The sequence below is a fragment of the Rhamphochromis longiceps genome, linkage group LG23 (genome assembly GCF_057381845.1).
Source record: "Rhamphochromis longiceps isolate RC_006_pf linkage group LG23, R_longiceps_female_GT1.1, whole genome shotgun sequence".
In the NCBI taxonomy this organism is placed as follows: Eukaryota; Metazoa; Chordata; class Actinopteri; order Cichliformes; family Cichlidae; genus Rhamphochromis; species Rhamphochromis longiceps.
In genome coordinates this window covers 48,302,449-48,316,678 of record NC_140578.1, presented here as the reverse complement: position 1 = coordinate 48,316,678, position 14,230 = coordinate 48,302,449, and the positions used below count along the sequence as shown (strand labels likewise).

Genomic DNA, 14,230 nt, shown 5'->3' with positions numbered 1-14,230 from the left:
TTTATGGCAGGAAGTGGTGCTCCGGCGATGCGCTGGGCAGTTTTCACAACCCTCTGCAACGCCTTCCGGTCCGAGGCAGAGCAGTTTCCGTACCAGACTGTTATACAGTTGGTCAGGATGCTCTCGATGGTGCAGCGATAGAAGTTCACCAGGATGTCTGAGGACAGGTGGTTCTTCCTCAGAGTCCTCAAGAAGAAGAGGCGCTGGTGAGCCTTCTTGACCAGCTTGGAGCAGTTGGTCGTCCAGGTGAGATCCTCGGAGATGTGGACTCCCAGGAACTTGAAGCTGCTCACACGCTCCACAGCCGTCCCCTTAATGTGGATGGGTGGATGTGGGTCAGCATTCCTCCTGTAGTCCACGATGAGCTCCTTGGTCTTCTCGGTGTTAAGCAGCAGGTTGTTTGTGTCGCACCACTCAGCCAGACGATCCACCTCCTCCCTGTAGGCGGCCTCATCGTTGTCACTGATGAGGCCAATCACCATGGTGTCATCTGCAAACTTAATGATGGTGTTGGAACCATCAGCAGGTGCACTTCAAGTAGCTACACTTACAGAGACTACAAGCTACACATACTGCCTTTATACACATAACACCATATAGGAGAGGATGAGAAAAAAAAAACAGCAACGACAAAACAACAAAAAACAACACAACACAAAAGCAAAACAAACAAGGAGGAAAAAAAAGAAAAAAAATTATGCACCCTCACAGGTATATGTTCAATGTAAATTAGAAAGTAGTTTTTTAATGTCAAGCAATAAACATATTCCCAAATGGACTGCAGAGGGCCACCTATGAATCCTCCCCAAAAATTTCCACCAAGTGGGGCAAGTTTTTATTAGCAAGGAAGTTTTTGAAGGGGCCCCAGATGCTATCAAAGCATCGTTGCTTACCCCTGATTGCGTAGGTGATCTTTTCTAAGGGCAGAGTAGACGTTAACTCTGAAATCCATTTACTTCTTCTTGGTCTATCCACCTCTTTCCAAGTAATGGCAATCACTCACTTAGCCATCAGCAGCCCTATGTCTAAAAATAAGCGATGTTTCCTTGTTATATTACAGTTAGCTGGACAGGTGCCCAGCAGAAAAAGTTTTGGTTCTAAATGCATTTTTATTTCTAATATTTCTTCAGTCCATTGTTTCACTTCTTCCCAGAATTTCCTAATTTCAGGACACTGCCACAAACAATGGAGAAGTGTGCCCTTTTCCTCGTTGCATTTTATACAAACATCCGGGATGGTAGTGTAGAAAGCATTAAGTTTGACTGGAGTCATGTACGTACGCATTAACCAAGAGATTTAAACGCGTGTTCACTGTTTGTGATTGTGCCCTGGCGCAAGCCCTCTCCCTCTCTTCAAGGGAGATGTTCTCCTGTAAGTCTTCTTTCCAGGATTCAAGCTTCTTTACGGACGTTTCTGTAGAGGCAGCCACCAGTTCATTATAGGTTTTGGAAATCAAGCCCCTTCCCCGGCAATCTTTCACCATCATTTCTTCAAGTGTTGATAGGCCAGGAATGGACAAGGGCTGGTTTTGCTGTGCTCTAATAAAATCTCTCAGCTGTAAATATCTAAAGAACTGGCTGCGGACTATGTCATGCTTTACAACCATTTCATCAAAGGACAGTAAATGTTTATTTATTATTGTAAAGATCTCCTATTTTTTGTAACCCCCTCTCAGCCCATATTTTAAATCCCCCTTTCACCCCGTCCTGGGGGGAAATTATCATTTCCCCATATCCACAGTGGCACATTCTCTTCTGAATAGTAAATTAGTGTTCTCAGCATTGCATTGGGCCCGAAGCAGCAATAAATTTTGGTGTATTTCAGGGGACCTTGTTTGATAGTATTCATTTTCTAATTCCTTTATTTTTGTCTCTATCCGTTTTGCCTTTTGGAAAGTCAATCTTGCTTTAGAGCTAGTGATGCTAATTATTTGGCCCCTAATAAAAGCCTTAAAAGCCTCCCATCTTATGCTTGCAGAAGTTTCTATTTTATTCATTTCAAAATAGAGGCTAATTTGTTCATCCAAAAGTGAGACAAAACCAGGGTCCGCCAACCATTTTTGTTTGCAACGCCAAATCCTAGCATCTTTCACAAGCTTTGAGTCCTCAACCAATGAGCCCTGACAGGCTCACCTGTGAGGTGAAACCATATCAGGTGATGACATCATGAAGCTCACTGAGAGAAGGCCGAGGGTTTGCAGCGCTGTCAACACAGCAGAGGGCGGCTACTGTCAGGAATGTAAAATATAAAATATATTTAGAGTTATTCATCAATTTTTTTTGCTATATAATTCCATATATCTTGTTTCATATATTTGATGGCTTCACTTTGTATCTACAAAGTAAACTATTAAAAATAAAGAAAAACCATTAAAGCGAACGTGGCTCAAGAGTTGGGAGTTCACCTTATAATCAGAAGGTTGCCGGTTCGAGCCCCGGCTAGGACAGTCTCGATCGTTGTGTCCTTGGGCAACACACTTCACCCTACCGCCTACTGGTGTTGGCCAGAGTGGCCGATGGTGCGATATGGCAGCCTCGCCTCTGTCAGTCTGCCCCAGGGCAGCTGTGGCTACAACTGTAGCTGCCTCCACCAGTGTGTGAACGTGAGAGTGAATGAATAGTGGCATTGTAAAGAGCTTTGAGGGTCTCGAAAAGCGCTGTATAAATACAATCCATTATTATTATTAAATGAGAAGGTGTGTCCAAACTTTTGACTGGTAGTGTAGCTCATAACTTGATCTTCAGGCATATTATTGTGGAGCTGATTGATAGATACAGAATGAAAGCATCAAATACTTTCCATTCAGTTTAAATGCTTAAGGCCTTAAAGCTAAGAGTAAAATTAACATTTAACTTGTGCTTGCTCATAATTCAATTCAATTCAATTCAATTTTATTTATATAGCGCCAAATCACAACATAAGTCGCCTCAAGGCGCTTCATAGATACAGAGAAAAACCCAACAATCATATGACCCCCTATGAGCAAGCACTTTGGCAAAAGTGGGAAGGAAAAACTCCCTTTTAACAGGAAGAAACCTCCAGCAGAACCAGGCTCAGGGAGGGGCGGGGCCATCTGCTGCGACCGGTTGGGGTGAGAGAAGGAAGACAGGATAAAGACATGCTGTGGAAGAGAGACAGAGGTTAATAACAGATATGATTCAATGCAGAGAGGTCTGTTAACACATAGTGAGTGAGAAAGGTGACTGGAAAGGAAAAACTCAGTGCATCATGGGAATCCCCCGGCAGCCTACGTCTATTGCAGCATAACTAAGGGAGGATTCAGGGCCACCTGGTCAAGCCCTAACTATATGCTTTAGCAAAAAGGAAAGTTTGAAGCCTAATCTTGAAAGTAGAGATAGTGTCTGTCTCCTGAATCCAAACTGGAAGCTGGTTCCACAGAAGAGGGGCCTGAAAACTGAAGGCTCTGCCTCCCATTCTACTTTTAAATACTCTAGGAACAACAAGTAGGCCTGCAGAGCGAGAGCGAAGTGCTCTAATAGGGTGATATGGTACTACAAGGTCATTAAGATAAGATGGGGCCTGATTATTTAAGACCTTGTATGTGAGGAGCAGGATTTTGAATTCAATTCTGGATTTAACAGGAAGCCAAAACAGGAGAAATATGCTCTCTTTCTAGTCCCTGTCAGGACTCTTGCTGCAGCATTTTGGATTAGCTGAAGGCTTTTCAGGGAGTTTTTTGGACATCCTGATAATAATGAATTACAGTCGTCCAGCCTGGAAGTAATAAATGCATGAACTAGTTTTTCAGCGTCACTCTGAGACAGGGTATTTCTAATTGTAGAGATGTTGCGCAAATGGAAGAACGCAGTCTTACATATTTGTTTAATATGTGCATTGAAGGACATGTCCTGGTCAAAAATGACTCCAAGGTTCCTCACAGTGTTACTGGAGGCCAAGGTAATGCCATCCAGAGTAAGAATCTGCTTAGATACCATATTTCTAAGCTTTTCAGGGCCGAGTACAATAACCTCAGTTTGATCTGAATTAAGAAGCAGAAAGTTAGCGGCCATCCAGGTCTTTATGTCTTTAAGACATTCCTGCAGTTTAACTCATTGGTGTGTGTTATCTGGCTTCATGGACAGATAGAGCTGGGTGTCATCAGCATAGCAGTGTAAATGTATGCTATGTCTTCTAATGATGCTGCCTAAGGGAAGCATGTATAATGTAAACAGAATTGGTCCTAGCACTGAACCCTGTGGAACTCCATAATTAACCTCAGTGTGTGAAGAGGACTCTCCATTTACATGCACAAACTGGAGTCTATTAGATAGATATGATACAAACCACTGCAGTGCAGTACCTGTAATACCTACAGCATGTTCTAATCGCTCTAATAGGATATTATGGTCGACAGTATCGAACGCTGCACTGAGGTCTAGCAGGACAAGCACAGAGATGAGTCCACTGTCAGAGGCCATAAGAAGATCATTTGTAACCTTCACTAAAGCTGTTTCTGTGCTGTGCTGAGCTCTGAAACCTGACTGAAACTCTTCAAATAAGCCATGCCTCTGCAGATGATCTGTTAGCTGTTTGACAACTACTCTTTCAAGGATTTTTGATATGAAAGGAAGGTTGGAGATTGGCCTATAATTAGCTAAGACTGCTGTGTCTAGAGATGCTTTTTGAGTAAAGGTTTAACTACAGCCAGCTTGAAGGCCTGTGGTACATAGCCGATTATTAGAGATAGGTTGATCATATTTAAGATCGAAGAATTAATTAATGGCAGGACTTCTTTGAGCAGTTTTGTAGGAATGGGGTCTAAAAGACACGTTGATGGTTTGGAGGAAGTAATTATTGAAGTTAACTCAGAAAGATCAATTAGAGAAAAAGAGTCTAACTTAACATCAATGGTACTAAGAGTAGCTGTAGATAATATTACATCTGTGGGATGATTATTGGTAATTTTTTCTCTAATGATAAAGATTTTATTTGTGAAGAAGTTCATGAAGTCATTACTAGTTAACGTTAAAGGGATGGTTGGCTCAAAAGAGCTCTGACTTTTTGTCAGCCTGGCTACAGAGCTGAAGAGAAACCTGGGGTTGTTCTTCTTTTTTTCAATCAGTGATGAATAGTAAGATGTTCTGGCTTTGCGGAGGGCTTTCTTATAAAGCAGCAAACTATTTCTCCAGGCTAAATGATGATCCTCTAAATTTGTGACACGCCATTTCCTCTCCAGATTACGAGTCATCTGCTTTAGGCTACGTGTTTGAGAATTATACCACGGAGTCAGGTACTTCTGATTAGAGACCTTAGTTTTCACTGGAGCTACAGTATCCAGAGTCGTACGTAGTGAGGAGGTGAAATTATTAACAAGATGATCGACCTCTGTTGGGGTAGCGTTCAGATAGCTGCTCTGCTCTGTGTTGGTACAGGGCATTGAACATGATAACAGTGGGTGGATTATATTCTTAAACTTAGTTACAGTGCTTTCAGAAAGACACCTACTTTGATAAAGTCTACTCTCCACCGCTGTGTAATCAATTATTGTAAATGTAAATGTTATCAGGAAATGATCAGACAGGAGAGGGTTTTCAGGAAACACTGTTAAATGTTCAGTTTCTATTCCATATGTTAAAACAAGATCTAGAGTGTGATTAAAGTGGTGGGTGGGTTCTTTTACAGTTTGAGAGAAACCAATTGAGTCTAATAACAGATTAAATGCCATGTTGAGGCTGTCATTTTTAGCATCTACATGGATGTTAAAATCACCCACAATAATTATTTTATCTGAGCTCAGAACTAAATCAGATATAAAGTCTGAGAAATCAGACAGAAACTCTGTGTAAGGCCCAGGTGGACGATAGATGATAACAAGTAAGACTGGTTTCTGAGTTTCACAGCTGGGGTGGACAATGTTAAGCATCAGGCTTTCAAATGAATTAAAAGTCTGTCTTGGTCTTTCATTAATTAATAGGCTGGTGTGAAAAATTGCTGCCACACCTCCCCCTCGGCCTGTGCTTCGAGATTTCTGGTAGTTATAGGGGGTCATATGATTGTTGGGTTTTTCTCTGTATCTATGAAGCGCCTTGAGGCGACTTATGTTGTGATTTGGCGCTATATAAATAAAATTGAATTAAATTGAATTGTTTGAGCCAATGTGGACTACATGGGAGACGACCAAGGAGGACACCATTACTGAAAACAAACAATAAAAAAGCCAGACTGGAATGTGCCAACCTACATGTTGACAAGCCACAAAGCTTCTGAGAGAAAGTCCTATGGAAGGATGAGACAAAAATGGAACCTTTTGCCAAGGCACATCGGGTCTATGTTCACAGACTTTGCTTGATCTGGCACAGTGTCTTGAATCTGTGCAGGGTACAATGAAATCTCAAGACTATCAAGGGATTCTAGAGAGAAATGTGCTGGCCAGTGTCAGAAAGCTTGGTCCCAGTCGCAGTCAGGGGTCTTGCAACAGGACAATGACCCAAAGCAGAGAGCTAAAACCCCCAAGAATGGCTAAGAGGAAAACATTGGACTATTCTAAAGTGGCCTTCTATGAGCCCTGACCTCAATCCTATTGAGCATCTTTGGAAGGAGCTGAAACATGCCGTCTGGAAAAGGCGCCCTTCAAACTGGAAAAAACTGGAGCAGTTTGCTCATGAAGAGTGGGCCAAAATACCTGCTGAGGTGCAGAAGTCTCATTGACAGTTACAGGAATCGTTTGATTGCAGCGATTGTCTCAAAAGGTTGTGCAACAAAATATTAAGTTGTGGGTACCATCATTTTTGTCCAGGCCTGTTCTATGCATTTATTTTGTAAGTAATTCTGTTGAAGCATGGAACGCTGAACACTGTAGCAATGCTCACAGGTACTAGTGAGACAGCTATTCAGGTGAAAGAGATTAGACAGGTTCTTCCGGCTTATCTCTCAATACATCTGAGGGAGGGCAAAAGGACTTTACATACAGCCTTTTATGATTAAAGTTATATAGAGTGACATACCAGAGTTTATCTGTACAGTGTGTGGTTTTGCTAATAGTTAATTATTCTTAAATCTAATCAGAATATGATAGAATAAGTGGTAAATGGCCTGTATTTGTATAGCGCTTTACACATTCAGTCATCCACACATTCACACACTAAATAGATCTAATCAAAATGTAATCAATAAAGTTAGAATCACCACAATGAAATGTTTCTGATACCAGAGTTCTGGTCTTTTGTCTGTGTGTGTGTGTGTGTGTGTGTGTGTGTGTGTGTGTGTGTGTGTGTGTGTGTGTGTGTGTGTGTGTGTGTGAACGTAATATGGTCAACACCTTGGAGACGCTTACAGCTGCTGTGAAGGCTCAAAACAACACCATTGAGCGTATGAGGGGAAACATCAGAGAGAGGCCTGCTCAAAATGAGACCCTTGAGCGACAGTTGGAAAACATCGCGGAACGGATCACTGCAGCTGTGAGGTCTCAGAATCAAAAGACTGACAACACCACGGAACAGAAGTTTGATACCATCATGGGGAGGCTCGCAGCTCTTCAACGGGAGATCGAGAGACCAGCCTCGGAGTGCTAGAATTCGAGCTGCTCACAAAGGAGAAATCAACAATATTCAACATTTGGACACCACGGCTCCAGCTGCAGGCCCAAGGCTGGAGCCCACCAAAACAACTCCCTGATAACGACTGTGTGATGACTATTCTTCCCGCCCCATGAAGGACACCTGGATTGGCTGGAGGACTGTTTACTTAGCCTGATAGGCCGAAGGACACTGTCTCAGCTAAACTATGGACACACACACACACACACTTACACTGATAAGCACTCACTCATCCCCCTCCCTTTCCAACGCCTTCGATGCTTGTGCCCTACCGGGGATGATAGCAGTCAACTGGACCAGCACAGATGCTGCAGGACCGGATGCGCTGTCTACGCCGGCTCTCTCTTACCCTTTACTCGCCCCTGTTGCTTGTCTCGTGTTTCTATGGTGTATTGATAGTCATGTGCTTTTGTGCTGAGGTGTTTTTTCTTTTATCAAACTGTTCTCCCACTAGGAGCTCAGTCTGAGTGGAGTTTTTTTTCTCCTCCTCTTACCTCATGTAGTGTATTTTCGTTGTTTTTTTCCTATCAGCCTACCTTCTGACATGTCTGCCCAATGTGATGTTTGTGTAAAGTTGGTCAGAAGGTTCCTTTGTGAGTGCGCATGCGCCATTAGCGTGCTGCCTGCTGTAACCCCTAATTTCCCTCGGGATGAATAAAGTATTCTGATTCTGATTCTGATTCTGAATGCAAACAAACGCTGTTGTGACAGTGATGGACACTGTTCTGATGGTATATATGTATCAATCTATCAATCGTTTGTTGTAAGATTCAGATAATTATTTATTAAAGTGAGACATTTTAAATGAGAATAAGAAAGAAAAGTATTTCCTTGTGCCCCCCTCTCCCTGTTAATGCCCTACCTGGCCCCCTGGCAACACTTTGCTAGACCCGCCCCTGCACAGTTACCAGCTGTCAGCTGCTTAGAAAAGAATCCTGGTGTTATTTGTCTCTCAGAAACAGTTCATAACTTCAACTCATTCATGTCACCTAAAAGGTAAACCTGTTTCTCCATCACAGCTCTGATGATTCAGTAAGGACATCTCCTGGTTTCATCTTCATGTTTCCCTCTCATCACATATCCAAACCACATCATGACCAGCAGCTTTACAGCTGTGGCTCCAGCAAACATCAGCTGATACTAGAAATTAATATTAAATAAATTCTAACAACAGCTGATCAAGCTTAAACCTGCTGCTGTTGTTTAGCGCGACATCCGCTGGTTTCCTCTTTCTGGCGCAAAGTTAGCGATAAACAAACAAGAGAGACGATCAGCTGATCATTGATCAGTTTCATGATTGAAGTAGAAACGGGAGAGGGAGGGGAGAGAATGAGAGAAGAAGAGGCAGCTGTGCAGCAAAGACACAGAATAACTCCAGCTTTGTGCCTTTTTCATTGTAGCTGAATTACGGGACAAACTGTGTTTCTTTTCACCTCAACACGAAACGAATAATATTTTCTCTGAATACGAGATGATTCCGTCGTTTTACAGGACAGTTGGCAACTCTACTACCTAACCTTATGAATAAAATAAAGTTAACTATCAGTAACATCATAGCACCACCCAGCTGTATAGAAACTCCGTCATACTAGCTAGTACCCAGCATAACGAAAATAAACTCCACCTAAACTTGGTTCATATCTGACCCAGATAGACTGCAGGTCATAACTTCTTACCTGAAGTTCAGTTCACCTGATACTCGGACCGGCAGCCGCCTCGGGTCTCTCCTCCTCCTTCCTCCCTTTCTCTCATCCACCTGCTGGCCTCCACCACTTGCTAATGTTGCTGAATCTGTGGAAGCTCCGCGATAGCCACCACACGAAGTAACGAATAACGAGCCTATCAAAATCCCAGTAACGAGTAACGCGTTCCCGGTTTTGGCATAATAACTAGTTACCGTGCTCGTTACCACAATAATAACCTAGTTACTGTAACGCGTTACTTACGCGTTACTTACGTGTTATGACAGACAGAGACACAGACGCAGACTCATAAGCAGGCTTAATGACATCATGGACAGACAGGGGGGGACATGGAAGGAGGGAGCAGGACAGGCACAGAACAGAAACCTAACAAAACGGCGAATAATACTGGGATACCTAATCAGAATAACAAAAGCACAAAGAAACACAAAACACAACACACAGACTCAGGACCATGACAGTGTGTGCTTCTGTGCTGCTATTGTTTGTGTTAACTGAGAACGTAGCAATGGCACAACGCCCACATCTTGTCTGAGGCGGACAAGCTTTTAGTGTATGGTCAGAATGACTAAGCAAACATTTAGGGAATGTCTGACTTTACCATGTATGATTTAATATAAGGAACCATATAGAGTATATTGTGTTTGAACCACAGACCCATGAAGAGAACAAGTATTCCTATGTAACTGAGTTAAAACGTAATCATATTGGAATCATGATATTCATATGGGGTTGCGTTAAAAGGAAGTATTGAGAGATCATACAATCATAAAGAGAAACGGTATATTCATGTCATGTCAAGTATATAAATATATGATTACGCTGAAAAAAATCATTTGAATCTATCTGTGACTGAGCTAATGAGAGCTGCTTGTTTGAGGGCCTTTCTGTCTGTTCATTGGGTTAATATCAGGCGAGTGACTTGACCATTCAAGAATATCCCACTTCTTTGCTTTAACAAACTGCTGGTTACCACTCCTAATATCATAGCAAATTCTTAGATGTTTTTCTGTTTTCACAGCTCGAGGATGGCTTGTTTTACCTGCACGGGGAGCTCCTTTGACTGCATGTTGTCAGTTTACAGCAACATTTTACAAATGCAAGCACCACACCTCAAATCAACTCCAGGACTTTTATCTGCTTAATTGACAATGACATAACAAAGGAGCTGACCACACCTGCCCATAAAATGGCCTTTGAGTCAACTGTCCAGTTAATTGTCGTCCCTTTAAAAAGAGGCCCAAACCGCTGATCCAATTCGAATGTGGATGAACGCTGAGAGTCTGCACATTATGTCCATGAGAAATGTAACCAGAGTAATAAGATGATTTAAATGAAGTAATCTCTGACCTGGTAGCTGAAAAATGAGAGAGAAAGAGGGTAACAGGGTGTGGCTGGACATCAGGTGATTGGATGTCAATAAAGTTGATGCCAGAGGTCATCTCGGCACATGTGACGTCTAGAAAGGACGTCTAAGAGTTACTTGAAACAAGGCATTTTTTACAGTCAGAGCTTTTCTCCTTTCCTTGCACTGACTGCTATGTTATGCCCTTTAGATGGCAGAGTGACCACACAACAAATGGCTTCCACAGGAAATGGCCTCCGTAAGTCAGCTCACGTCTTGTTTATGCCTGCTGGGGTAACTTTGTTTGATTAATAAGTACATGTTCCTTTTCCCCCCTGACCTTTTTCCTGTGTGTGTACACTGGAACATCTGATTCATTTTAAACAGTTCATTATAGCATCATTCTTGTCACTCTGATTTTAGAAAGATAATCAAAGAACACAAATGATACAAATGTGAGTAGAATATCTGCTTAATATTTGATTCACAGATGAAACAAACTAAATCTTATTTTGCTAAACCTGACTTAAATGAAATGTTCTTTTTTTAAAATTCACATTTAAGATGCACAATAATCTTTTTTGTTTAGCATATCTATTCAGTAGTAGATGTCTAGACAGTGTCATAACGCTTTGGATGTGTGATGGAACTTCACATTAGCCTGTCAGAAACTTGAAATTAAAATTAAACATGGCATGTTTGCATTTAAATTTCTTCGAACCATGCTTTATTTTTTTATTTGTGATGACTGTCTCTTTTACACAGGTAGTCAGGGGGATGATAACCTCCAGGCCATGCTGGTGGGGGCGATGATGAGGAAAATTAAGTCTCGTAACTGGAAGAAGCAGCGATATTTCAAGCTGGAGGATGACTTCATGACCATCTGGTACCAGTCTAAGAAGACTGGCAATGTCCGCTCCACATGTAAGAGAACAGTTATAATTAAAGAACCCGTGGAAAAATGACCTAATAGACCTGATCCAACAGTGGGCGTTTTGCTTACAAGTATATGTGTGTGCGGGTCACAAGCTCTTGGCATTAAGCATGCTCACAATCTGGCACAATTTTTCTTTTTTTTTGCTTTATTTTTGTGTCTAAAACCTCCTAAATTCCACTTTCTTTGTTCCTAGTTTCTGTGAATGATGTGGAAGCAGTTCGAGAGGGGCACCAGAGTGAGGTCCTCCTCAGTATTGCAGATGAGTTCCCACCTGACAGATGCTTCACATTGGTCTTTCGCGGTCGCAGGGGCAATTTGGACCTGGTGGCCGAGTCAGCTGAGGAAGCACAGTCCTGGATATGGGGCATGAGGAAACTGATTGAGAATGTGGAAAACATGGGTGAGAGGGAGAAACTCGATCAGTATCCTTCACTCAGTTTACATACATATGCGGTCAACCTAACTATATATAAAGAATTTGTGTTGGGTGTACATTACATCACATTACATTTTTCAGTAATACAGTAATGTAATGAGTTACTGTACTAAACTCAGTAATCTTATAATCACATTTGCATGTCAGATAGAAAGAGAAAAAAAACAAACATATCTTCTTCTTCTTGCTGCAGACATGTGCTACTCTTTTGTGTGCAGAGAGGAGAACTATAGTGCCGGGTCTACAACGTTTCGGGAGTGGAGATTTGGGGTTTATTTTTATTGCATGAAAACACAGTAATAAAGTATGTCAAGGAAAGAAACTGCAGTATACTGCTATCAAAATGTCAGCTCTTTGCAAACGTCTGAACAGATAGCAGGCGAACACAAAACTGGCGAAAAACCCAGTGTGATCTTACAGCTACATGTATGCTGACCTCAGCCAGCAGCCAGTGCAGGTAACATGGAAGTGATGAGCAGTCGGGTTTACACAAGTAAACAAAATGCAGTTTCTAAATGAAGGTGTTTATTATTAAGGGGGAAACCCTAAAGGGGAAAAACTCCAAACCTGCATGGCCTGGTGTGAAGTGATTGCCCCTAAACCTAATAACTGGTGGGGCCACCCTTAGCAGCAACAACTGCAATCAAGTGTTTGCAGTAACTGGCAATGAGTCTTTTATAGCGTGATGCAGGAATTTTGGCACACTCATCTCTGTAGAATTGTTGTAATTCAACCACTTTGGAGGGTTTTCGAGCACAAACCGCCTTTCTAAGTTCATGCCACAGCATCTCAATCAGATTCAGCTCAGGACTTTGACTAGGCCACTCCAAAGTCTTCATTTTGTTTTTCTTAAGCCATTCAGAGGTGGACTTGCTGGATCATTACTCTGCTGTAGAACCCAAGTGCACTTCAGCTTGAGGTCATGAACAGATGACCGGACATTCTCTTTTAGGATGTTTTATTTGACAGCAGAATTCATGGTTTCATTTACCACAGAAAGTTTTCCACGTCCTGAGGCAGCAAAACAGCCCCAGACCACCATCACCATTTTTTTTACTGTTAATATGATGTTCATTTTCTTTTCTTTTTTTTTTCTTTTTTTTTTGTGTCCCGTTTGGATCTTTAGCATCAGAATTGTTGTCTTAAGGCCAAGAAAGATGCCAAGCGGATTTATTTTACCAAGTGGATCATCATGGCCTTGCCATATTGGTCCATTTGAGTGACCTTTATTATAATTATGAATTTATTTTATTTTCAGTTGCTATAAACGGGACAGACATGACTGGGGGATAGGACAGGGAGAAAGAATGAAAGAAAGAGAGGGAGAGAAAGAAAGAAAACCAAAGGGGAGAAGAGACGGTGAGAAGGGGGGGAAGAAAGAAAAAAAAATAAACAAAAAAAAACAAAACACCTGGGTCACCTGTATGGAGAAAAAAAACAGAAGAGAAAGCAAACAACAAAGAGCAACATAATAAAAAAAACGGCACCATCACAATAAACTAGCTAGCAGTAAATATCAGTAGATACTAAATAATAAACGATATTGTGCAGCACGCAAGATAGACAGCGCACAATGTGCTTTGAGGCAGCAGCCAGGAAAGCTGTAGTCCGCGTTTGTGAATACCCGTGTGTACACCTGTGTGCATACCTGTGTGGATCAGCATGCTTGCATTCCAAAGGTTTCTCCATGTAACGATCTGCTAGGGAGTGTGGGGGAGCCATAGCCCCGTCCTCCAGGGTATGAAGCAGGTATGGAGGAGATCAAAACTCCAGACATCCAGAGGCCCCCAGAACACAAGAGACCATGGAAGACCAACAGAGGGGCAGACGCGCCACTGTCCCAGTAAGAGCTGAGGAGAGTCCCAGATGAGGGCTCACTCAGCAGCCGCAGAGCAGAAGCCAGGGGGAGTTGCAGTGACGCGCCCGTGAGCTCCGCCGGCAGCCAGCTGTGCCTGAGTGACCGAGCCCCAGGCCGAGAGGCCGGGGGCACCCCACCTCCGAAGTGGCCCGAGCGAGCCCCAGGCTCCAGGCCCCGATAAGTGGCCGCCAAGGAGTGAGCCGGTGTGTACCCGGACGCCCACCCCCAGACACAAAGAACCACCAACGCACCGACACCTGAGGGAGTCCGCCACTGGCAGGGGAAGTGGTGGTGGGTGGAGATAGGCCTCCAAACCTTGGAGGGCCTGAGATGTCCCCAGAGAGGTGGCGTCTGATACCCAACCTGACATATAGACACAGACATACAGGCACACA

General features: G+C 42.7%; 1 protein-coding gene across 2 annotated transcripts in view; it reads left to right on the top strand.

The window, feature by feature from the left end:
- Positions 1–14,230, top strand: part of plcd4a (phospholipase C, delta 4a) — a 66,778-nt gene that overhangs the window by 2,778 nt on the left and 49,770 nt on the right. The window contains exons 2-5 of one of the 2 annotated variants that reach the window (XM_085399356.1): positions 10,816–10,863; positions 11,028–11,059; positions 11,370–11,528; positions 11,735–11,963. In XM_085399356.1, the coding sequence (XP_085255482.1) occupies positions 11,399–11,528; positions 11,735–11,963 (359 nt within the window). In that variant the 5' untranslated portion in view covers positions 10,816–10,863; positions 11,028–11,059; positions 11,370–11,398. The remainder of the gene's footprint in view (positions 1–10,815; positions 10,864–11,027; positions 11,060–11,369; positions 11,529–11,734; positions 11,964–14,230) is intronic. The other variant, XM_085399355.1, reaches the window with a different exon arrangement.